This window comes from Equus przewalskii, chromosome 8, assembly GCF_037783145.1.
Source record: "Equus przewalskii isolate Varuska chromosome 8, EquPr2, whole genome shotgun sequence".
In the NCBI taxonomy this organism is placed as follows: Eukaryota; Metazoa; Chordata; class Mammalia; order Perissodactyla; family Equidae; genus Equus; species Equus przewalskii.
Window position 1 is genome coordinate 49,899,602 of NC_091838.1, and position 25,082 is coordinate 49,924,683.

At 37.8% G+C, this 25,082-nt stretch overlaps 1 protein-coding gene across 4 annotated transcripts in view; it reads left to right on the forward strand.

Annotated features, from left to right (window-relative positions):
- Window positions 1-25,082, forward strand: part of ATP6V1C1 (ATPase H+ transporting V1 subunit C1) — a 42,394-nt gene that overhangs the window by 12,081 nt on the left and 5,231 nt on the right. For 2 of the 4 annotated variants that reach the window (XM_008541058.2, XM_008541065.2), the window contains 10 exons: window positions 2,160-2,330; window positions 3,664-3,731; window positions 9,311-9,396; window positions 11,691-11,785; window positions 13,296-13,387; window positions 14,396-14,494; window positions 16,442-16,510; window positions 22,742-22,834; window positions 22,919-23,012; window positions 24,900-24,997. In XM_008541058.2, the coding sequence (XP_008539280.1) occupies window positions 2,199-2,330; window positions 3,664-3,731; window positions 9,311-9,396; window positions 11,691-11,785; window positions 13,296-13,387; window positions 14,396-14,494; window positions 16,442-16,510; window positions 22,742-22,834; window positions 22,919-23,012; window positions 24,900-24,997 (926 nt within the window). In that variant the 5' untranslated portion in view covers window positions 2,160-2,198. The remainder of the gene's footprint in view (window positions 1-2,159; window positions 2,331-3,663; window positions 3,732-9,310; window positions 9,397-11,690; window positions 11,786-13,295; window positions 13,388-14,395; window positions 14,495-16,441; window positions 16,511-22,741; window positions 22,835-22,918; window positions 23,013-24,899; window positions 24,998-25,082) is intronic. The other 2 variants (XM_070630732.1, XM_070630733.1) reach the window with 1 other exon arrangement.

A 25,082-nucleotide genomic window follows, 5' to 3' on the forward strand; every position in this document is an offset into this window, starting at 1 on the left:
TTGGATGCTGGGTGATGCTGTTTTAGAAATTGTGATGATCCTGGATGAAAAGAAGAAGGAAGGGAAGCTCACATCCCTTTATCTAGTGGAATTCATTAGCCCTACAAGGTGCTGTGAGCCTGGAAGAAAGCATAGGGTGAAAGAGTTGAAGGTTGCATGTGGATCTCTCTTCCAGTAGGAGAGCTCAGGTGAGCTTGGATACAGAACATTCTCTCTCCTAGCATAACACAACAGAAGGAAAATGGCCCTTACAGTCAAACACAGTGAGATTTGAACCTCATCTGCCGGTTGTGTGACCTTGGTAAATTACTAATGTGTCCGAGTATTACTACCTAGCTCATTGGGCTGTCGTGAGAATTCAATAAGATAATGTATTAGATGTTATAACACAGTACAAACAGAAGACACCGTTTCCTCCTCATCTCCAAACAGGCTCTAGAGAGGGCTCCAGTAAAAAGATGGAATTAGAGAACTTTCTGTAGTTTTCCTAGACATTTCTGGACTCTAGCTTTGTTTAGCATTATCATGACTTTATTTCATTTGATCTGATAAAACCTGTGTGAAGTAGCTTAGGGCAGGTATTTATAGATGAGAAAATGGGATTCTCTTATTTCTTTAAATCCTTTGGAAATCTGTTGGACGAAAAAGATTTTCCAGAACTCTAAATGGTATGATAGTGACATCTGCTGTAATAGTTCATATTGTTACAGTCTTTGAAGAAGCTGCAGTTTAGATAATTTAACAGTATCATCAGGAGGAACTTGACAATTGATTTTATCACCTGCCACTTTTGGAGGAGAGGAGGTATAACATGACACATATTTAATGTGTTATCAAATATGCTTCTTTTAAGAGAACCACTTGTATAAATAATTATGATAAAACCTCAGTTTTTCAAAAAATACCATCACTTAGAAGATCTGGATTGTTCAGAGAGGTTTAAAGATGTTACTGGAAGGTGCCTAGCGAGGTACACAGTGGTGGAGATTTACGTGTGGTAATGGAGCAGAGGCAACTGCAGGTCGCCTCCAAGTCCGTCTGCACAGCCGATGCTGCCATAGTCGGGTCACAGCTGGTTTAGAGCGGTTTGCAGTTGCATTTCTCTGAGGCGAAAGCCCAGCTCAGCTGAAAAACATCTCAAAGGAAGATGTTAGCTGTGGACCAAAGCTAAGTTCTTCTGTTAGGAATACATATTGGTGTGCCAGGGATGTGTATGGATGACATTTTGTGGAATGAAACTGTTGGTGGCTGGTATTTTGGGTAGTCTCACTTCTTGAATCCATTTTAGGATATTTTCTGATTTTTAAAAAAAATTAGATATCTCGTGTATTAGTTCTTTATCATCTTGTTTTCTTAGTATCATAAGTAATTCACCTTTTACCATTTACAGGCTCCCCATACTATCCGCTGAAACCTTTCATAAGCCAGAATGGCCTAAAGTGAAGAAGCAATTACCATTGATTTATATGGGAAAAATTTTGAGCAGACCCCAAAAATAACCTACCAAAATAAATCAAGCTACAGCACAGATGCTCACAGACAGTTAAGAGCTCCGGTGGCTGATGCTTGGTGTAGTTCCCGGGGAAGGAGCTTGGCAGCAGCACTCTTGCTGCTCATGGTGCATGCTGCCTCTATGAGGGCTCACTGCTAGACAAAAGCTGAATGCTATTTTCGCACAAGCAAAAATCCTCTTTGGATTTCTTTCGGTTATCAAAAATAGGTACTAATGTAGGTCTTTCATAAAAGCAAAGTGGCATAAAGTGAACATTAGGGTAGCAGGGGAGGCCAGCCCCATGGTATAGTAGTTAAGTTTGTCATGCTCCACTTCAGTGGCCTGGGTTTGGATCCTGAGCCCAGACATACACCACTTGTCAGCCATGCTGTGGCAGCAACCCATATGTTAAAAAAAAAGTGGAGGAAGATTGGCGCAGATGGTGGCTCTGCGCTAATCTTCCTCAGCAGAAAAAAAAAAAAGTAGCAGAGGAAACCTGTACAGGGATTTACTTCCAGGTAACTAAATTTGACTTTGTTTCGCGTCATATGCCAGTGTTGGATTAGTTTTGAAACAGGTTATACTTATCAATTATCCTGTGACTGTGAAATATTAGAAACAAATGATACTAAATGTATTTTTTGTTTTATTTTGTTTGACTTTTCAGAGTCTCTCTTGATTTTGGAACAAATACTTGGTAACAAACATGACTGAGTTCTGGCTTATATCGGCTCCTGGGGAGAAAACATGTCAGCAGACATGGGAGAAATTGCACGCGGCAACTACAAAGAACAACAATCTTGCTATTTCTTCAAAGTTCAACATTCCTGACTTAAAGGTCAAACTGCACTGTGCAAAGTAGTGTGTGCGTTCTTCAGGAAGGGGAGGGCAGTTGTCTCCACTTGCCTTCTTGTAGAGATGAGGTTCCTTCAAAAGAAAACTCTCCCATCCCTAGCCATTGGCATAATTTGAAATCTATCTGTTCTTTCTAATCTTCAGTTTTTAGATAAGGAGGAAATTGAGATTTTAGAAATAAATTACCAAAATGAAATCACATTTTTCCCAAGTTTTTGTGCTTTTCTAAATCTTAGGAAAATATTTGATATATTACATTCACAAATGTGACTTGCAGAAGTGAAAAATCTTAGTTATATATTCTTAAATATCACAGTGAATCCACTTTTCTGTTATTAAATTCATATAATGCTCACTAATGTTATACACGTTTTACCATTGCACCTCTTTAATCATACTTGGCAAATCTAACCTAGTTATTTAATTTAGTCCATCTGTTTAACATTCATTAAAGATCAGTAATCTAGCGGCCTCAAAGTGAAGCAGGCTTGCCAGTAAGCTTGACTGAACTTTTAGAAAAGATCATGATATTTATATTTTGTTGGTTACCTAAATGAGGCAGTTATACACAGCACTCATTTAAGAAATACTTAAAATTACTGATTCTTAATATTTTAGGAGTTACAAATTCCTTGGAGACACTGATAGAGACTGTAGACATTTCTTCCAAAACGTGCTCATTTACACACGTAACAGTTTTGTTACAAATTCAGTTACAGACCCTCCAGGGCGTGGTCACGGACCTTTGCTTAAGAGCTGCTGTTGTAAACCATGGCTTCAAATGTTGCACTGTCGCTGGGTGGTGCAGGCAGAGGCACGGGCCTGCCTGGCAGTCTTCGCTTCTTAAATGGTGGTTGTACCCATGAATTAGAGGATTATATCGTACACATAAACAGCTTTGAAATGTCTGGAAAACATTTTTTAACCACTCTTGCACATTATGAAATAAAATATGGAGAACTTAAGGCCCTTCAAATCAAGATGGGGTATCATCTTGTTTTTTTTTTGTTTTGTTTTTTTTTTTAAAGATTTTATTCTTTTTCCTTTTTCTCCCCAAAGCCCCCCGGTACATAGTTGTGTATTCTTCATTGTGGGTTCCTCCAGCCATGGCACGTGGGACGCCGCCCCAGCGTGGTCCCGTGAGCAGCGCCATGTCCGCACCCAGGACCCGAACCAACAAAACACTGGGCCGCCTGCAGCGGAGCGCGCGAACCCAACCACTCGGCCATGGGGCCAGCCCCGGGGTATCATCTTGTTTTAAAAAAAAGAAAAAGGATGTGAAACCTAAGTAATAAAATGCTGTATTTCCCTTGTAGGTTGGCACACTGGATGTCTTGGTTGGTTTGTCGGATGAACTGGCTAAACTGGATGCGTTTGTAGAAGGGTAACGTACTTTTTATGTAGACTAGAGCAAAATGAGAATATCTCATTAGACTATCTGGCCATTGGGTTTGTTATATGTATACGCTGCTTATTGGAATGGTTTTAAAAAAGGATGACTTTTTTTTTCTTTGTAAATCTATGAAGTTATAATTTACATACGATAAAATGCACTTGTTTGTGAAATTGTTGATTCTTTCTGGTATCATTTTTTGGATATAGTTTACATACCATACAGTTCACCTGTTTAAAGTGCACAATTCAGTGATTTTTAGTATAGTCACAGAGTTGTGTAGCCACAATCAGTTTTAGTACATTTTCATCACCCACCCCCCCCACCCGCCCACCATAAACATCCTGTTCCCAGTAGCAGTCACTCCCTGCCCGCCACAGCCCACTAATCTGCTTTTTGACACTTTAGATTTGCTTATTCTGGACAGTTGGTATAAATGGAGTCATATAATATGTGGTCTCTAGTGACTGGCCTCTTTTCCTTAGCATAATGTTTTCAAGATTCATCCAGGGGCCGGTCTGGTGGCGCAGCGATTAAGTGCACATGTTCTGCTTCTTAGCGGCCCGTGGTTCACTGGTTCAGATCCCGGGTGCGGACATGGCACCGCTTGACAAAAGCCATGCTGTGGCAGGCGTCCCACATATAAAGTAGAGGAAGATGGGCACAGATGTTAGCTCAGGGCCAGTCTTCCTCAGCAAAAAGAGGAGGATTGGCAGTAGTTAGCTCAGGGCTAATCTTCCTCAAAAAAAAAAAAAGATCATCCATGTTGTAGCATGTATCAATATTTAATTTCTTTTTATTACTAAATAATATTCCATTGTGTAGATATACCACCTTTTATTAATCGTCAGTTGATGGACATTTAGATTGTTTCCACTTTTTGGCTGATACGAGTAATGCTGCTATGAATATTTGTGTACAAGTTTTTGCGTGCTCATATATTTTCATTTCTCTTGGATGTGTACCTAGAAGTGGAATTGCTGGGTCAAATGGTAACTCTGTTTTTAACATTTTGGAGAACACCAGAATGTTTTCCAAAGCAGCTGCGCCATTTTACAGTCCCACCAGCAGTGTATGAAGGTTCTCATTTCTCCACATTCTTGACAACACTTGTTACTATCCACTTTTCTGATTATAGCCATCCTAGTGGATATGATGTAGTATTCCTTGTTTTTTTTGTTGTTGTTTTTTTTGTTTTTTGGTGGGGTTTTTTTGCTGAGGAAGATTCACCCTGAGCCAACATCTGTTGCCAATCTTCCTCTTTTTTGCTTGAGGAAGATTTGCCCTGAGCTGACATTCCTCTATTTTGTGTGTGGTTTGCTGCCACAACATGGCCGCCAACAAGTGGCTTAGGTCCATGCCCAGGAACCGAACCCAGGCTGCCTAAACAGAGTGTGCTAAACTTAACCACTAGGCCACAGGGCTAACTCTCATGTGTTTTTGATTTGCGTTTCCCTTATGGCTGATGATATGTTGAGCATCTTTTCATGTGTTTATTACTCATTTGTGTTTCTTCTTTGGAGAAATATCTATTTGGATCCTTTGCACATTTTTTAGTTGGCTTTTTTTATTATTGAGTGTAAGAGTTCTTTATATCTTCTAGATACAAGTCCCATATCAAATATGACTTGCAAGTGTTTTTCCCATTCTGTAGGTTGTCTTCACTTTCTTTGTAGTGTCCTTTGAAGCACAAAATTTTTAATTTTGATGTTCAATTTATCTGGTTTTTGTTGCTTGTGTTTTTGATATCATGTTTAAGAAACCATTGCCTAATCCAAGGTCACATGGTTTTATGTCTATATTTTCTTCTCAGAGTTTTATAGTTTTAGCTTTTACATTTAGGTCTTTGATCCAGTTTGAGTTAATTTTTGTATATGGTGAGTCCAGCTTCATTCTTTTGTATACAGATGTCCAGTTGTCCTAGCACCATTTGTTGAAAAGACTATTCTTTCTCCATTGAATTGTCTTGACACCCTTGCCAAAAATCTATTGAACATAAATGTGAGGGTTTATTTCTTGACTCTCAGTTCTGTTCCATATTTCTTTCTGTTCTGTATTTCCATCCTTATGCCAGTACCACATTGTCTTCATTACTGTAGCTGTGAAGTAAGTTTTGAAATCAGGAAGTGTGGGTTCTCCAACTTTGCTTTTCTTTTCCAAGATTGTTTTGGCTGTTCTGGTTCCTCTCATTTCCATATGAATTTTAGGATCACCAAAAGAAGTCAGCTGGAATTCTGATGGGATTATGTTGAATCTGTAGATCGATTTGGGGAGTATTGCCATCCTAACAGTATTAAGTCTTTGAGCCATGAACATAGGATGTTATGCCATTTATTTGAAGATGGTGATGCTTTTGTCTTCAAAATTCAGTTATATTAGAGGAGTTTAGTTAGTTAGTTAGTTTTACTGAGGAAGATTAGCCCTGAGCTAATATCTGTGCCAGTCTTCCTCCACTTTATATGTGGATCCCCACCACGACATGGCTGATGAGTGGTGTAAGTCCACACCTGGGATCCAAACCTGCAAACGCAGGCCACTGAAGCGGAGCATGCCGAACTTAATCACTGTGCCATGGGCCAGCCCCTAGAGGAGTTTTTTTAAACTACAGTTTTAGTCATTTTTGAAATTCAGTATATATTAGTGTATATTACACAGTGTATACAGTGTATATTAGCTGAAATGGGTATAGAATCTTTGATAACTTTCTGCATTTTGATTAATTGGCAGAATCAGTCTACAGTTCCTTTGACTCTTAGAATGCAGAGATTTTAAATACAAAGGGCTTAGGTAAATAGGTGTAATTCGTAAAACACAGAATTTTGGAGAATCCTAGAAGTGTACATTTGATTGAAGTTTTAAGGAAATGGATTTGAATAGAGGGGAACTTGTTTTTGAAATCTGTGCTGAAGGGTTTCCCATTTATCTGTTAGGTTTTTCTGAATTGATGGAACCACCATAATGAAATGGCTGTGGTAATAGAGGCTGAGATGTTGCAGAGAGACCTCTTAACATAACAACGTGTAGTAAGGAAATAAACAGATCTAAAGATGTACTCATGGTCTTTAATATTAGAGGCAAAAAGGTCAGTTAGGAGACAGTTTTACAGTAGATTTGGCAAGAAATATTAAAAGCTTCAGTCACCTAAGGCCAGGCACTTGGCAATAAGAATGAAAAAGAGAAGATGAAAGAAAAAGTAACAAGTTACTTGTAGGGTTCACAATTCCATGTATTCATATAGAGCAAATGTGAAAATAATAATTGATGATATTCTCAAAGGACCTATTGATGGTAAGAATTGTCTCTTGGTTTCTTGATTATAGGTTTTTAGTTAAGAGTTTGAGGAAACTTTTTGAAGTTGCTGTCCCTGAGGTGGTTGTCTTCCCTGCATCCCCATCGACCTCATTATGATTTCAGGTCATGCAGCCAAGAGACGTTGAGGAGGGAGGTTCCTGAGAATATAATTATTAACCCTTATTTGGATCCTTATTAATCACCTCAGTGGCTTTATAGGTCTTTCTTTAAATTGTCAATGGGATGTCCCAAATATACTTTGCTCACATTTTTAGGGAAGGAGTCTGAAGAGTATTTAGGGCAAATGCAGTTCGTTTGGTCAGTAGAACTGAAAGTTACCTGTGCAGTTTGTCAGCTGTTCTTTTCCGCACTGTTATGCGATCTTGTCTTCATCAGTCTTCCTGCAAGTTATGAGGAACTTAAAAATCATGTGGTTGTTAGACCTTGGTAGAATTGACAGATGGTAACTTAATGACTTAAATGTTCCAGTTTTTAAAGTCTGAACATTGTGGGGTACGGAGTAAATCATAGTTTATACTTTTTCAGTAATCTAATCATTAGAGCAGATTTGTTTTTTAAGTGACCATGTGTACTTTGGCAAAGATACTCTTGTAAAGATGCACAGGTAGATTGTGAAGGTCTGAGTTATGCAATGTTAAGTTTATAAATTTGACTCCAGGCAATTTTATATGCTGAACTGTTTCTCTGGTAAACGTGCACCTTTTTGAATGTTCATAGCAAATGGTTCTTTTTACAAAAAGCTTGTCAATTTGTATGGGAATGATGATTTGTCTCCTTTGAAGGAATGGGTGAATTTTGGAGACATAGCCAAGTATATGTACAAATCCCAAGTTAAACACGTTGAAGATTTATGGCTTACATCATTTTTTCTGAAATTGTTCTACTTTCTCAGGTTTGAGGTCATTCAGTATAGGATTCTCATTCAAATTTAGCTCTTCTGTTGCTTTTTTCTGGCCCTTATTGGTTCATATTGCAGGAGTTCCTTAATTTGTCTTCCAGTTTGCCCTCCCTGCCATTGAGCATATAGTTATCAGAAGAATTCTCTGAAGCCCTGTTTCCGACCGTGTTACACCTCTCTCTGAAGTCTGACATCAGAGGCTATCTGTCTGCATTCTGGCCCCAGCCTACCTTCTTAGCCTAACCTCCACTTCTCAGCACAACATCCAGGCAGTTTGGACCCATCATCATTCTCTGAATGTCCATTCCTTTTCTACCTCTCCTGATCTTGACTCATATGATGCCCTCTGCAAGAATATACTTCTTCCCATCAAATCATCCTTTCAAAACCATTCCTGTCCTTCAATGCCCTTCCATGAGCCATTATGCTTTCTTGATTACAGTAGCTGGAAGTGGTCCCTTTTTTTTTTATGCTTCTGACTAACCTGGTAGTCTCAGCTGGCACTTACCACAAATTGCTTTGTATTTAGTCATTTCTGTTTTTTAGTATCTCTCCAATTCGACTTTAAGCACTGTGAAGCTGGTGATTTTGTCTTGTATACTTGACTCCGGACTCAGGTCAAGACACCGTGTTTTGAACACTGGACTCCAAAGTCAAGACACCATGTTTCTAGTCACAGCTCTGCCAATAATTGGTTTTGTGACTTTGTGACTTTTGTGACTAAGTCACTTACTCTCTTTATACCTCAGTGTCTTTACTTATAAAATGAAGGGATTGACAAGGTAATACCTAGATGCCTCAGTAGTTTTGGCGCTATGGTTCCCTCTTTAGCGTTGTTCCTTGCAAACAGTAGATGTTCAATAAATAGTTAATGAACAAATAATGCAGGACCTCTCTCTTCATCATTACTGTTGCTTGTATTCTCTTGCCTGTTGGATCCCTTTTGTCCTAAGTGAAAGCATATAATTGGTGAATGCTAACTCCCTGCCTCCTGCTTTGTTCTTGGTCCTTGCAGTCAGGTCTCTTGTCCAGTTTTTCGGCATATAACGTCTCGCTGTTGTTTCTCACCAGCTTCCCGCTACTATCTTTCCAGACTTAGTAAGCATATATTGTGTGTAGTCTACTTTAAAACTCTACAGTTATTCAGTTGAGTTTTGCATATAACAAACTCTTGGTCCATTTTATCCTTTGAACATTATTTATAGAAGTTAGGTCACATTTGTTCTGTATTATATAGACACGTGTAATGGGAACATATGTAGTCAAATTCATGTCTTTATATAATGTGTTCATTGTATAGCATGCAAGTTAGGTCTTTTTCCTCAAAATGATTACGGGTTTTTTTTTTTTTCCTCCTAAGGGTGGTTAAGAAAGTGGCTCAATATATGGCTGATGTATTGGAGGATAGTAAAGATAAAGTTCAGGAGAATCTGTTGGCCAATGGAGGTAAGCTAATGTTTCATGATTTGATATTGACTTGTATAAAGTGAATGACTTAGCTACAAAAACAAAAAAAGAACATATAAAAAAGATCTATAGATAAGGATATTGAATGCAATAGAAAGCCATTAAAATGTAATTATTATTACTGAATTTGATGATACTGCCAGTTACATTCTGTCCCTGAAACACAGTCTTATGTAAGACAATCTTATGTAATAGAACTTATGATATGGATGTCAACTCCTTCCAAAAGCAATATTACAAAGATTTACCTTAGTTCTTTCTGAATCTCTTTGTTAACTCACACTTACAAGTGTGTTTCCAAGTTATGTGTCTTGTTCCATAACAGCATTGTTCCAGTTGAATACTTATTTTCTCCAGCTTTTCATAACTAATAGCATCCAACTGCTACAGCCTTAGAATAGAAATTGTTAATTTTATTGCAGAGTAAGGCCTCCTACCCTCAAATTTGAATATGGCATTTCTTTAGTACCCATAGAATAGTCTACTACTGACCTCTTTGTAGCTAGAAACTAATATTTACATAGGGTTTGCTCTGTGTAATGATGGTTTTGAAAGATGACTTTGACCTCATTGTTGTCTTTGTACTTGAATTTGTTGTTTTTTTAATGAAATACCACTTTAGCATTTTCTTCGTTTTAAATTAGGCTAATCTTCAGTGATATGATATTATAATAACAAATAACTGTTTCCTTTCATTCTATCCAGTATAGCCTACTGTGATAAAGGTCACTATTGTGACTTCGTTAAATTAACGTTTGTTAAGTAGAACCCTGGGGTGTCATGGGATGGTGAGCCACAGTCAACAAAAGACCTCAAGGGAAAGCAAAATAGAGAAGTTTATTACTCACAGGTCCTTGAGGAGGGGGGCCGTGTGGAAATGTCAAGGCGAGGTGCAGGCAGAGAGTGGTGCAGAGAGAGCAGTGGGACCTGGGGCACATGCCTTTCTTAGGGTTCGTGGGTGGAGTACGTTGGGGTTCCCAGGCTAAGTCTGAGTTGGTCATTTCAAACCAAAAGCGGGGCTTTGGTAAGTTTCGAGGGGGTCTTATCTAAGGGGTACACAAGAGGAAGGCCCTAGGCATTGGGGAGAGTGCTTATCACATGGGTCATATCAGGGGGTCATATCAGGAACTTATGTTTACTTGTGACTCTGCAGGCTGTTATTGAAGGAGGGGCTGGTGTGATTTCTAGGCCCCTGCAGGCACTTGGCCACGTAAAATGGTTCTCGAGGCAGCAGTATGGAGTAGTTTGGCTAAAGTCTCAACAGTCACTGTATTTTAAAACCAGTGTTTCTCTAATCTCATTTGTTCTTGCAAATAATAGATGCTCAATAAGTACTTAATCAGCAAAAAAAAAAAAGGAAAAGAAAGAAGAACTTAACTTGTTCTTGCTTTTTATATAATAGTCATCCTGACCTAATTGTTTACTGTTTCTGTTAATTTGTGTTTGGTGCAGAAGGAACATATGTTAATTTAGGGTGCCTTTACTGATCTTCTAGGTATTCAGTGAGCTAGGGCGGTCAGCCTAGGAGGTGGAATTGGGGTTGACAATCTAGGGAGCATTGCATCTAAAATTGCTTTTGGAAATGCCACCTACGTTGTTGACTTGTTGGTATTCTGTAGGGAGAAGTTGACAGAGAGATTTTGGTGTGAATTACTTTTTCCAGTTGGCCATACTTGACATTTGGTTTCTCTGACCTCGATCCCATCAGATTTGAGGGGTAAAGTCATCTTAATTACTAAGCTTTCAGTGAATTAGTTGTTGAGTGTCTCTTTGGCTCTACGTTTTTTATTTTTTTCATTTGAAAGTGAGAGGGTCCTAGAAACAATCATCACATGGTTTTAACAGACAAGGTCATTTTCAGTTTGTTTAAGTTGGCAAAGAGAAGATACTTTTGTCAAATTCTGCTTATTGAGGAGACAATTTGAAGTAGTTTCTTAATCTTTGTGTCTCTTTCTCCTGAATATGAGGCATATCATGGGTATGTGCATATTCTGTTTATTAAGTCATCAAATTAGAAGGAGCATTTATCTATATGTATATATATTAAATTTTGAGTAAGGAGAAGAGATCCAATCAGATTACAAGGTAAAAATTTTGATTAATCCAGTTACTTAATGCAGTTTCACGTCTATTTAATCAGGACTCTTCAGAAAAGACAAGCATCTTTACTAATTTTTCTCAATGCCAATTTCAGCATTTAAATCTATTACTGTTTAGCAAACTATAAAAACATTCTTTTCCTTCTCAGTAATTAATTTATTCCCTTATTTCAGTTGACTTGGTTACTTATATAACAAGGTTTCAGTGGGACATGGCTAAATATCCAATCAAGCAGTCCCTGAAAAATATTTCTGAAATAATTGCCAAGGTAAGATAAAAAATGACACAGGTAGGACACATTGATTTATAGTGGCATTTTTTATTTTATAAGGATTTAGCTATGAAATATTCTTTAGGTTTTTTGACAAGGCAACTTAATTATATGTGACTGATACAGACAGGAGGTACCCTTACTACAACTTTACCAAAAAAGAAAGATGTTAAAAAGTATAACACTGTCATGTGTATCCAAGTTGTGTAGTTTACTTATTTATGTTGTTAACTTAAGTATTGCATCAACAATGCTTAAATAAGAAAAGAAACTTTAAAATTCTATAATGATTTATACAAATTTTAAGGGTAACTGAAATGATGTAGAACAGGAAATTGGAATCTCTTAAAGATTTCTGAGTCGTTCAGGTGGATGGTAGTGGTCACTTAAGTATGTTTATGTACAGTACTGATTCAGGCGCTAAACCTCTGACACCTTCTGACATATTCAGTATTCATCTTCTACCCAGAAAAATGCCAATGTTCATGTGCCGTGTTATTTTCTGTAGAGTTTCAGGGAGTACACAGATCATGAAGCCCATCCATGAACTCGCTGAGCTAAGAGTTCTTTTTATATTTCAGAGTCCTTGAGCTTGAGGGAAAACATAAAAGTATCACCTGAAACTATAAGGCAAATAGACAAGGAGCTATTAGTTGTTTGCCAACATTTTTATGACCTGGCTGGAGTGGAAAGTGTGGTCTAAATTACTTGGACAGACTTTCCTTGGCTCCCAGTGACTTTATTTGTACAGTGTGCTCTATGGATAAATATAAATGAATAGACTATTAAGGATTTTAGCTAAAATCATTATATAATTCAATGCAAATGAGTAGTTCAGTAATGTAAAGTAGTGCTTTTACTATGACTGAGCCTTATTTTCTTTTGATCCTTGTCAAGGAGTTAGTGATCTTCTTCCTGATATTGTTCTAGATGAGGAAACAGCTCAGAGAGGTGAACTGACTCATAGCTAATAATGGTAGAGCTGAGTTTAAGCTAGTTCTTCTAGTGTTAAATCTGTTGCTTTGCTTTTCTCCCTAAGTTGTTAGTAGTTTCAGTCAGCTTTTTGAAAATCAGCTTTTGTAGCATTTCTAAATAAATTCAACTACAATTTCAATTTCATTGTGAAAATATTTTGGGTAAGAATAGTGGTGGTGTGAACAACAAACTCTATGTGGTTTAGTTCCTTTTGGAAATTAATCCTTCAGCCTTGTGAATTAAAATCTTTTATTAGTAATTGTTATACTTAGTGGCAATAAGTAAAATATGTGTGGACTAAAACATTATCTTTAGTAGAAAAGATTCATATGGAAATTACCAGTTATTAAAAATGAAGTAGGTTATTTTTTAAAATTACCTTTTAAAGTTTTACTTTAAAATAATAGAATATTCCTACATCAGAAACTAGTGGTGTTTTGTTTTTTTTAAAGTTAGTGTTTAAGTACAGCTACTTTAATTGTATCAGTAGAGGCAGATTTAGGAAAACTTTCTCTATTCTTGTTTTTTTAAGGGAGTGACTCAGATTGACAATGACCTGAAATCTCGAGCATCCGCATATAATAACCTGAAAGGGAATCTTCAGAATTTGGAACGAAAGAATGCGTAAGCATATCAAGTATATGTGGATATTAAGAATTGGGGGAGCACTCTAGCATATGCTGAATGAGCTATTGTTGGCTGTTTCTATAATCAAATGGTGTTTTTTCACTTCATGAGGAAAAGTTCGTGAATTTAGGCTAGTCAAAATAGATGCAAGGCTGATTTATTATGCTTGTTTCACAAATAATACTTGAGAGTTGGGTCCTGGTCTGTCCCTTTATCCATTTGATTTTTTCATTGAAAAATTGTCAAATTAATTCTCTTAAATCATAGTTTAATTCCATAGCAATTATCTGCTACTCAAAAGAATTCTTTGGAAGAATCCTTTCATAATGTAATCATTCTTTAATTTATCTGTTTTCCAAGTTTACATTTTTTTACTTGTTAGGTTTTCTTAAAACAGAACACAGTTGTTTTGGTTGATCTCATTGTAGTATGACTACTACAAGTGTAGCTTTAAGCACTTAGCTATTCAAGTTATGCATTCATATCCCAGAGGGAAAGTTGGTTGGACACTATCATGGAGCAAAGAGGGCAAGTCATTTCATTATGAAAGACTGATCTGAAAGAGTTGATTATTGGGTTAACTAACCAAAATTGCCCAGTGTCAAATGATACCCAGGGAAAGGGAAGAAAATCCAAGGTTGTGCTTAGATGGTGTAATTTTGTAATTATGATGACATATGCTTTAATTGATATCTAATGAATAACACTTTCCCAGTCAAGATATTATATATATAATCAAGAGAAGAGCTGAGTTATAATAATTAAAGCAAACACAAAGGGAGACACTAGAGGCAAGTTTTGATAAATGTTGACATTTCTTTGGTTGCAGAGGTGGGAGATATTCAGCTAGATTTTGACTTCTTATAAGTAAAAATGTTAACTAAGGCTAATCCTTCTCTTGAGATGTATATATAATATATGTGAATATAATTAGCCTGCTGTTTCTTTATTTGTGTTATGGAACCACATAATTATCAGCCTAATGATTTTTTTCTTATTCTTCAGAGGAAGTTTGCTAACTAGAAGTCTAGCAGAAATTGTGAAGAAGGATGACTTTGTTCTTGATTCAGAGTATCTCATCACATTGCTGGTTGTAGTTCCTAAGTATGTCTTTTCATTACAAAAGGTTTTTGCTTGTTAAAGTACAAGAAAAATGATACTGCAGTATTGATATTGTATGTGATATGTAATTGATATCATTGCAATATGATACTGTAATTTGAAGTTTTCCATAAAACCCAAGTATAAAGGGAATATCACCTTGTTATTCATTCTGTCAACCAACATATATTTATGTGGCACATACCATAGGATTTAGTTGATAACCTGGTAATGGGGATGTCAGTTATAAATTGAGATTCCAAATCAAGTTTAGCAGCTTAGTAGTGTTGGCTCATTAAAAAATGAAGTAAGGCTAAATTATTGGATTTTTTTAAAATACAGATTTTAGATTTTTCAAAATAGGAAGCTCTTTGTATTTGTTTTTCTGAAAAATCTTTGATTGGTTAGGATGAACTAAGCCCAATAAGAAGCAAAGCATGGATTAGATCAGAGGTTAGCAAATTTTCTATGTAAAGGACCAGATAGTGTTTTACACTTTGCAAGTCATTTGGTCTCTGGTCCAACTACGCAACTCTACCACGTCAGCTTAGCAAATTTTCTATGTAAAGGACCAGATAGTATTTTACACTTTGCAAGTCATTTGGTCTCTGGTCCAACTACGCAACTCTACCACGTCAGCTTAGCAAATTTTCTATGTAAAGGACCAGATAGTATTTTACACTTTGCAAGTCATTTGGTCTCTGGTCCAACTACGCAACTCTACCACGTCAGCTTTGTGGTTGTAGCTGAAAGCAGTCATACACAATCTGTACACGAATGGATGTGGCTGTGTTTCAGTAAAACTTTATTTACAAAAATAGGCACGGCCTATGGACATAGTTTGCTGGATTAGGTAACCCTTCGATATCTTCTTTAGATTAGGCCTTCTGTGTTAATTAACATTCGATCATAGTTAATCTTGGTAAAGTGAAACCTTTGGAAGATTACAACGCTGTGTGTATTAAACACTGTTAATGGTTTCACTTCTGCTGTGCACTGAAGTCTCACTATCAGGGCGTCTGGAGGGATCCAACCTGAAGCGGGAGATTTGGGGACTCTTCAGAGCATCATCGCATGAAGTCCTCCCTTGCTCTGTTCTCCATTTTATCTGGTTAGGATACCGGGAATATTGGAAAATGATGCCTCCTGGAAAGGGTTGGGAAAGCACCTCCATTGTATTTACATTGGCTACAATATTATCTGACTTCTGCTTTTTTCTCCCTTCTAGTAGAATACTAGAACACAGATTATTTATAATAAATTTCTGTGTATCTGTGTTTTTATACTATGTAGGAAAATAACCTTTGCCCAAATAAAAGATTTGTCCCATTCAATCTTTATTTTAAAATACTTAGCATTATTCACTATCCTGGCTTACAAATACTACAGTTCTTTATTTTAAATTGCAAACATAATTGTCTCTCCGTACGTCCCCAAAAGCCCATGGTCTCTAGAAAAGGTTGTTGCACAATGTTCTCTGACATCATAGTTTACCGTCACCTTTTTACTCAATACTTCCTGGTACTCTGTGCTTTCAGTAAATATGGTTTTATCCAGTCCTTCCTAATGGCCACTGAATAGAAATGGTAGTGATTTCAACATGGCGTTTTTCTTTTTTTGTGAGGTAATGTGTATTTTAACCCTAAAGTTTGAACGTAACTTAGAATCTATACTTTGCTTTACTTTCCTTCCAATCTTAGTTCTAGGATGTGCCTCTTTTGCAATAGTTACTAGATATAATAGGGTGGTGAACTGTATTTCCTGCTTCACCATTCAGTGTATTTGAAATTTATTCTCAGTAGAAAACTTGAATTTTTTTTGTTAAATAGATTTGGAGTATACTTAATGTAGTTGAATTTCCTATTTATCCCATAGTTTTTTCTCTTTCTGGAAATGGCAGGCAGCGGGACTTGTTTTTCTTTTCCAGAACTTATTGTACCTTTTCTTCAGGTTAAACCACAACGACTGGATTAAGCAGTATGAAACGTTAGCTGATATGGTAGTTCCAAGGTCTAGCAAGTAAGTAGTAGTCTTTGTAAAACCCATTTCTTTCCTGGAATTCTTTTTATAGTTTGGATGTTGGGTTAGAAATATCTGTATGTTTCCTTTGTGGTCAGTTACAGTTTAGAACTATCTTTTCACTTTATAAATGAATTATGTTAACTCTAGTTACCATAATTTTCGACCTGGAAGGGGATTTTCAGCCTGATCAACTCACTCATGTTTATAGATGTAGAAGTTTGAGGCCACAAAGGTGAAGTGGTTTGCCCAGAGTCACATGTCCCATTAGTGGCAGGGCTAGAATTAGAACCCAGGTCTCTGGTGTACTTTTCCGCTGTGCTGTGCTACCTTCTGAAAATTCTTCATTCAGTGTTTATTGTGTACCTACTATGTGACTATAATTCCTCATTTATCTTGCAAAGGAAGTATACCAAAATGGCTATGTAGAGTACTGTGTTAATCTCCAAATAGTCACCATCACTTTCCAGTGAGCATAGATTCTACCTAATCTATACTTTCCTTAAAAAAAAAAACACTTTTAGTAAGTGTTTTTTAGTTTATGGATTAACATACGTTGTCTTATTGGGTATTACAACAATTCTGTGAAGTACTTTGGACAATTATCATTCTTATTCTCATAGATGAGGAAGTAAAAATGCAAAAGAGTTAAATAGTTGCCTAAGGCATATGGCTGTATAAGTGTTCAGTGGCAGTTAGGATTAAAACTGAGGTCTTCTAAATCCAGGTCCTGTACTCTTTTGAACTCTACCATGTCATTTTTTCCTGAATTCTGCCATTCCACGTGGGTGTTCTTTGCAAAAATACTCAATACTGTGTATAGGCACATCAAAGGATTCTTTTGTATGTATGGGCTTCAGGAGGTAGCGATGTGATGAAAGAAAGGTATAGGAGATAGTAAAGAGGTGGCATTAGTAAGCCTAGGTCCTTGAAATATTTTCTTTTCCAGTTTCATTGTGTCATAGCTTAGTGTAATGGAGGGAGCTTAATGTAATGGAGAGTCCTGGGCCCAGGGATCTGAAGTCTGTTCCTGGTTCTGTTCCCAACCTGGGGAAAGTCTTTTAAGTTTTCTGGGCCTCATTTTCTTTGTCTGTAAAACGAGCATAGCACCTTTCCTGTACACGTTATGTGGTTATTTTAAGGCTTGATAAGATATATAAAACTTAAGGTAATATGATGATTATTGTAGTTTCATAAATGTTGATTTTTTTGAGAACTAAACCTGTCTCAATGAAAGCATCTGTTCTACCTGTTTCTCAGTTCAAAAGACATTTGGCATCACTGATTGTAAACTCAGCTATTTAAATTTGGTCATCAAGAATAGAGCAGTAGCCCAGCCAGCACTGTTAAGAGGATGTTGGTTCATGTAGGGCACACACACTTCAGTGGGTTAGTCTGAAATTTTGTCCACTGCTTAGGAAAGATCTCTGTGACTTGATGCTGGATTTTTTGCTTATCATAGTAACGACATTTTTGAGTAATTACTATATGCTAATCATTGTTCTAAGTGTTTTTTTTTTTAAGTCAATTATAAGTAGTAATACTTTCACTTGCTGCTTTTGGCATGATGCTTGAGTGATTGATTACTCTTGGGAACGGTGAAGATGAAAGTGGAATTTTGGGGGAGAAGAATAGGTTGAAAAATACCATCTTCAAACCTGAAAAAAAATATTTCACTTAAAAAATACACAGTCTAGGGGCTGACCCGGTGGCCGAGTGGTTAAGTTCATGTGCTTCGCTTTGGTGGCCCAGGGTTTCGCCAGTTCGGATCCTGGGCGCGGACATGGCACTGCTCATCGAGCCATGCTGAGGCGGCATTCCACATGCCACAACTAGAAGGACCTACAACTAGAATATACAACTGTATACCGGGGGGCTTTGGGAGAAAAAGGAAAAGTAAAATCTTAAAAAAAAATACACAATCTAGCTATTTGCAAAATATTCTACATAAGTCTGAAAAGACTGGACAATTGGAAATCCTGCCATTATTGTGTGGTTAAGTGCAGGGATGTGTGTAAATACCATGCCAAAGTTATGGTCAAAGAAGTGGAGGCTGGGTTGCTGGGCTGCTGCTGCTTGTTGGAAAAATCATTTAGAAAGAGGTGCTTTTCACTGGTACTTTCACAATTACCATTTTCCTTTTGTTTGTCTGCTTTTCCTTGTTAATAGTCTGATTGAGTCAGATCACTGGTTAATTTTTGCCTTTTCTGTGTTGTTGGAAACAGCAGCAGACTCTTTCGGTGCTTCACAGTGCTGCGGCTCCAAATGAAGCAGAGGAGCCTCGCTAGGAAGGCCTACAAAGAACTACCCTAGTGGAGCATTTCTCTTGTCTTTTGGAGCAGGGGTTGTAAAGATAACTTTCATAGAGAAAAGCAGGAAAGATGCCTTGGCAATGAAACAGGTAGATTGATTAGGGAGCAAATATAGCAGAGGAGGGAGGTAAGAAATCGGAAGCAGCAGGAAGAGCTAGTAAGCTCCAGGAGCACTGCCACTCACATGAGTGACTGAAAATGCCACGAAACATCTGAAAAGTGTTGACTTTTAGTTTCCTCTAGCCCTGGTTACGCTTAGAAAAAGATAGTGTTACTACTTCTACATAACAGTAGAACTAAAGAGAGTGAGTTTGAGTCATTTATTTGAACCTGATAGAACTTTTGTAAGTTGGGTTAAACTAAGCCCCCTTTCAGGCACAGTTCCTGGCCACCGTCATATCTGGGGAGAGTTCAAGTCCATGTGTAATCATGAAAAGATGGTACTTTCTTACCTCTTTCCTCTCCTTGTGGCCTTCATTTTGTTTATATGAGACTTTGGTCTCATATGTCACAGGGTCAATGCCGCTTTTGTCTTGGTTTGAAATCCATCCAACTTTTGGCTTCTCATCTCCCCTATACTTGAAGCTCACAGACCGTCACCTCTACTTGGCTTTCTACACGCTCTGCCCTTGGCCTTCCCCTTGACCTCTAGAAAGGCTTTACCTCTGGGATCTTAAATCTGTAATCCACCTCTTGAGCCAGAGCCTTCTTTCCATCTTTTTCACTGCCGTGGAAGCTGCTCTTTGCCCTTGTCTGCATCTCCAGTCCCCACCCCTTTGTTTGCACTGATGTTGTTGATTTCCTTCAGTCGTGCTTCCTCTCCTGAGCCTGCACTCTCTAGTCATCACTTCAGCCGTTCTCTTGCCAGCACCATCATCTCTGCTCCCTGTGACCTTCTGCAAACTCCCACCCCAAATTAATCTTTAATGTAGTCTCCTGGCTTCTACACCCGAATTGCTCGAGTGAGCTGGAGAGAATCTGGTAACCCTGAATATTGACCAGTCTAGACAGGCTGTTCTGTCTCAGCGAGGTGGTCCATTCTTTTGTCAGTGCTGTTTCAGCCATACCCTTGGCTCTGACCTGTGCCTGTAGCTTTAGGACTCCGAGATCTCCATCTGTGGCCTGTTTATCCCCATAGCTTCAGATCCACATACCTGGGTTCCTCCTGGACCACTCCACCTCTCTGTGCCCTAGGTAACTACCGATACAAGTTTGTCACCCCAATCTCAGCCTCCGACTCCCCATCTCCCTTGTAGCGTATCACAGCAACATCTGCCTAGTGACCCAAACTAGCAGCATGGTAGTCAGTCATTTTGGACTCTTACCTCTCCCTCATCCCCCCATCTAATGAGTTGTGTCATTTCTACCTCCCATAGTATTTGGTTGAACCATATGAAATTGCTATTTTGTAGGTCAAAAAGGTCAGATATCATTAATTTCATATGGTTCAACCTACTTTAAACTATCCCACTGTACCTACTGCTGCTGCTTCAGTTTAGACCCCAGCTCTTGGACCATTGTGATTGCCAGTAGCTGGTCTCCTTATCTCCCACATTTTCTTCCTCTCATCAGTCTTCTTTCTGCATTGCTGCCGTTTTCATCTCTGTGGTATACAGATCTCTTTGTTACTGGCACACGCACACGCATACATACACACAAACCCTTTCTACCCTGTGTTCCAGCTCTACTTATTTCTGGCAGTTTCCCAGATGCACTGTGCTATTCCACTCCTGTTTGTATTTGCATATGGGATTCTGCCTGGAACATTCTCTTCCTTCGCCTGTCTTTCAGACTTCCACTTGGCATCACCACTGTAGTGCAACTCTTTTATGTCCCCCAGATAAAGTTATTCATTCCCTTTTTTGTCCCAATATATCATATATATTTTCTTTTATAGCACTTACAACTCTGTATTGTAGTTTCCTGTTTATATGTTTCCTTTATTAGACCCATGTCTTGAGGTCAGGGAACTATGTCTTATTAGTTTTATTCCTAATAGGCAAGAGCTGGGCACATTTATTGAGGCTCAGTGCATGTTAAATGACCAAAAGTCCATTATGCTAAGGACTCATGGTTTATTTTTTATAAAGTTTAAGAAATACTTTTCCTGGGGAGAGGAAGGAAAAGCAAATGATTTCTATTTATTTTTTCTTAATAAGGTAGTGCAAAGGGATTTAGTCATAAAACAAGACTGAATTTTTAGCCTGGCTTCTTTCACCACAAGGATTTTGAGTAAGCCAAACAACTTTGCTTTGACCCAGGTCTTACATGATGGATGGGAGCCTGCATAATAGACACCTGGCTCCTTGACGTAGAGCTGTGTCAAGCATCAAACACTTTTGAAACGGCCTTCAAGACAGCAAAGTACCGTATATGTTTAAAAGATTAATATGATAATGGTGGAATATTGTTATAGGTCTGAAATAGCCTGTCAAGTTGGATTTGGATTTGTTTTGATCTCAGTCAGTTTGCACATTACTGTGTCTATCTATGCTGGCAAACCGAAAGATCATGAAAGGTTTTTTACTGAGTTCTGTCACTTGATAGCGACCTTGCTTTGGATTTGATATGCAGTGGGAGCAAGAACTAAGGGCAATAGTTTTGAGAGGGCACAATTTAAAGAGAGGTTTAAACATTCTAAATCTAGAGTAGCTCAGTTTCTCACCATGTCCGTGATTACAGTGGTCAGTTCTCCCAGAGGCGTCTGCTGGTCATTCTGATGGGGAGGGACCCCTGCTGGCTGGCCGGCCAGGAGCCAGAGTGGCTTCAGTTCTTAAAGCAGTTCTGCCATTAAGCGTTGTAGTTGTCTTCTTAATTTACTTTGCTAACCAGGCAGTTCTTAGCTTCCTGGAAAAACTAAGCTTGCTTTTTTTTCCCTTTGTCGTATTTAGTAAAGTATGTTTCAATTCCATAAGCAGTGCCTCAGTTTTGTAAAATTTAATAATTTTTCTGATTTCAGAAGTACCATATTGTAAATAAAAACTAAACATTAAAAAAAACTCCTGATACATGAAAGATAGAAAGGAGAAGAGACCCCCTTCTCCCACCTAACTGGTGTTCTCCCACCCCAAGATCGTCCCTGTTCAATGATTCAGTGTGTAGCTTCATAGAGCTTGCATATGGGATTCTCTGCATGAGTAGCTGTGAGTAATTTTTGAAAGCCAAATTAGGGTCATACTGTACATGAACTATACAGCTTGCATTTCCAAACAGTGGACTTTCCCTCAGGGCATTGCAAATTTATATGACAGTTAAAATTTCCTGACAGTTGTGTCTGGAAAGGTTCCAGTAATGTCCACGAGAGCTGTGACTGGATGGAAGTTCTGACCTCACTGGGATCTTCTGAAGCCAAAAAGGAAGCCCGAGATGCATAAAAGTGTGTTTTGTCAGAGATTATTTAGACAGTTTTTGATTTAGCTTGTGACTGGGGAGGAAAGTAAGAATCTGAGGTGGAAGGTACTGGCAGAGAGGGTGGGCCAGGCCTCCATGGGGCTGGGCTGGAGAGAGGAAGAGAGAATTAGGTTTCCAGAAAAGAAGAGGATGCTTAACAGGGAAGCATGGAGACTCTGGAAACAAACCAGCTACTGGGCAGTTTGGGCTTGGCCAGCCTGACAGTGATGCAGATTGAAAAGCATGGTTCTCAGAGACTGGATGCTTTACTTGAGTTAATGTTTAATTTTGTTGGGTTAGGAAGAAGTAAGTGTCATATAGAGCTATTAAGGTTCTACAAATAAAAACATCAAAAACAGTGAGTGTCTTCAGTGTTTGAGGCAATGCAGATGAATAGCATTGAGGTGCTTTGGGAAGGGCTGCCATCCCCTGCTGCTCCTCCTCCTCCCCTGTTTCTGAGTTCTGCCCTCACTATGGAAGAGCGTAATCAGGATAAAGCTTTAAACAGGCTTCGTCTTTTTTTCCACAGCGTTCTCTCAGAGGACCAAGACAGTTACCTTTGTAATGTCACCTTGTTTAGGAAGGCAGTTGATGACTTCAGACACAAAGCCAGGGAAAACAAGTAAGATGATTATTTTATGTTTTTTAGTTTGTTAGATTACCTATACATGTTGTGGACAGTTTTGTTTTCTCCCCCCAAATTTAGATTCATCGTACGTGACTTCCAGTATAATGAAGAGGAGATGAAAGCAGATAAAGAAGAAATGAACAGGCTTTCTACTGACAAGAAAAAGCAATTTGTATGTGGTCTTAATATTTAGTATTATCAGTGTTAATCAGAAGAAAAAGCGGTGTTGCTTTTCCTTGATTTAAAAGAAAGAAAAACTTCCCTGCTTTTGCTTTTAAGACATTTGATTTTTGTTAGTTTTTCTATTAAGTAGTCAAAATGATTCTATAAATAAGCTTAGATCTGTGAATAGTTGTCTTAAAATACATACCTTAAAATTAATTACTCCATCTAAATCCCTATCAGAAATTAATTTTAAATGCAGTGTTTTGATTAATATCCCTGTAGTGAGGGGTTATTTTAGTTAAACAGTAGTTTTCTCTTTTCAGTAAGAATTTTCATTTTCTTGATGCAAAGTGTTTTAATGCCACAATCTTTGACTGAAGTAGTTTGTACTTAAACCATTGGAGAGTTAGTATGTTCTTGGCAAAATGGGGAACAGGGATGGAATTGTGAAAAGGAAAGATGGTGTCAACTTTCTTGCCATCTTGAAGTACAGAATTACTGTGAAGACTAAAAGTTTGTATGGAAGGGGAAACATAGTGGGTGAAAATGTATTTCTCTTATAATGCAAGAGGAAATAAAGACAGATTCCATTTAAAATTATTTCTAAGTACTTCATAAACCATATCATCTCAGTTGGGAGATAAGTAACCCTAACCAAGTTATGTCCAATAAAACCAACTTACTGTGAAGATCCAAAACTCTTTTAAAGAACAGATATTTTAACCAAAGATTTTCACCTGTTTTGTTATCCTTTTTGTTTAAATTAATTGGTTGGTACATCCAAATGAGCCCAATAAATGTTATCCAAATAACTGTTAGTTGAACTGATCATGTGTGTCTGAAGTATGGAGAGGTGATATTAAGTTATTTGAAATCTGTTTCTTTAAAGAAATATTTTAATTGAGTACTGGAAATCATAGTGAATATTTTAAGTTCGAAAAGAATTTATACTATGAAATAGAATCATTAAAAATTTAGAGCATGAAGAGGTTTTAGTGATCTAGATCAACCCTGATTTTACAGATGAGAAAACTAAGACTTAGGGATATTAAATGACTTGCTACGTAACTATTTATCTTTGCTCCTGGGAAATTATTTGTAATTTGAATTCTATTTTAAATGGATGAAATGTTTCAGAGCATGCATAGTAAATTCTGATTTTTATATTTTGCTTTTCAAACCTTTGTCAGTGCTGTTGAGTCAATTCTGACTCCTAGCGACCCCAAGTACAGGAGAGTGGAACCCTGCCTGGTGTTTTCATGTGATCTTCTCACCTTCCAGCGCTATATCACACAAGGCTCCACTGCTATTCATGGGCTTTTCATGGCCAGTTTTTTGGAAGTGGGTGGCCATGTCCTTCTTCCTAGTCTGTCTAGCCTGGAAGCTCTGCTGAAACCTGTCCACCATGGGTGACCCTGATGTAATTTGAAATACCAGTGGCGTAGCTTTCAGCATCACAGCTGCCACAGTATGACAACCAACAGACAGGTGCTGTGGTTCCCTGACTGGAAAACAAACCCAGGCCACAGGGATGAGAGCACTGACTCTTGACCACTAGGCCACAGGGCTGGCTTTTCAAGCCTGGGGCACCTCTATATTCTGTATCACTTTAAACCGCTTCCATTGAGATATGTGCCTGTTTCTGTGTAGTGAATAGGTTCGATGAATTTTAGTGTCTACTGAAGTTATAGAGTAGTGGCTAACCTTTTAATCTAATTTAAGTAAAGTATTCAAGATAATGAGAATAACAAAACATTTTTAAAGTGAATTATAATATGATTTAATTCTCCTACAGATTCTTAGTGGATGGTCACTCCTTTAAAAGTACTTGGTTTATCTAATTTATAATTGCCATTTCCAAGACTAAATTTGTGGTGATTTTTTTTTTTTATAGGGACCACTTGTACGGTGGCTTAAAGTGAATTTCAGTGAGGCGTTTATTGCGTGGATTCATGTGAAAGCGTTGAGGGTTTTTGTTGAGTCTGTTTTAAGGTAAAGTAAGTTAACTGAGAAACTTGGAACTGAAGACTTCGTAGATCCCTTTACTTTAGATCTCTTTATTATAATACACAGTCCA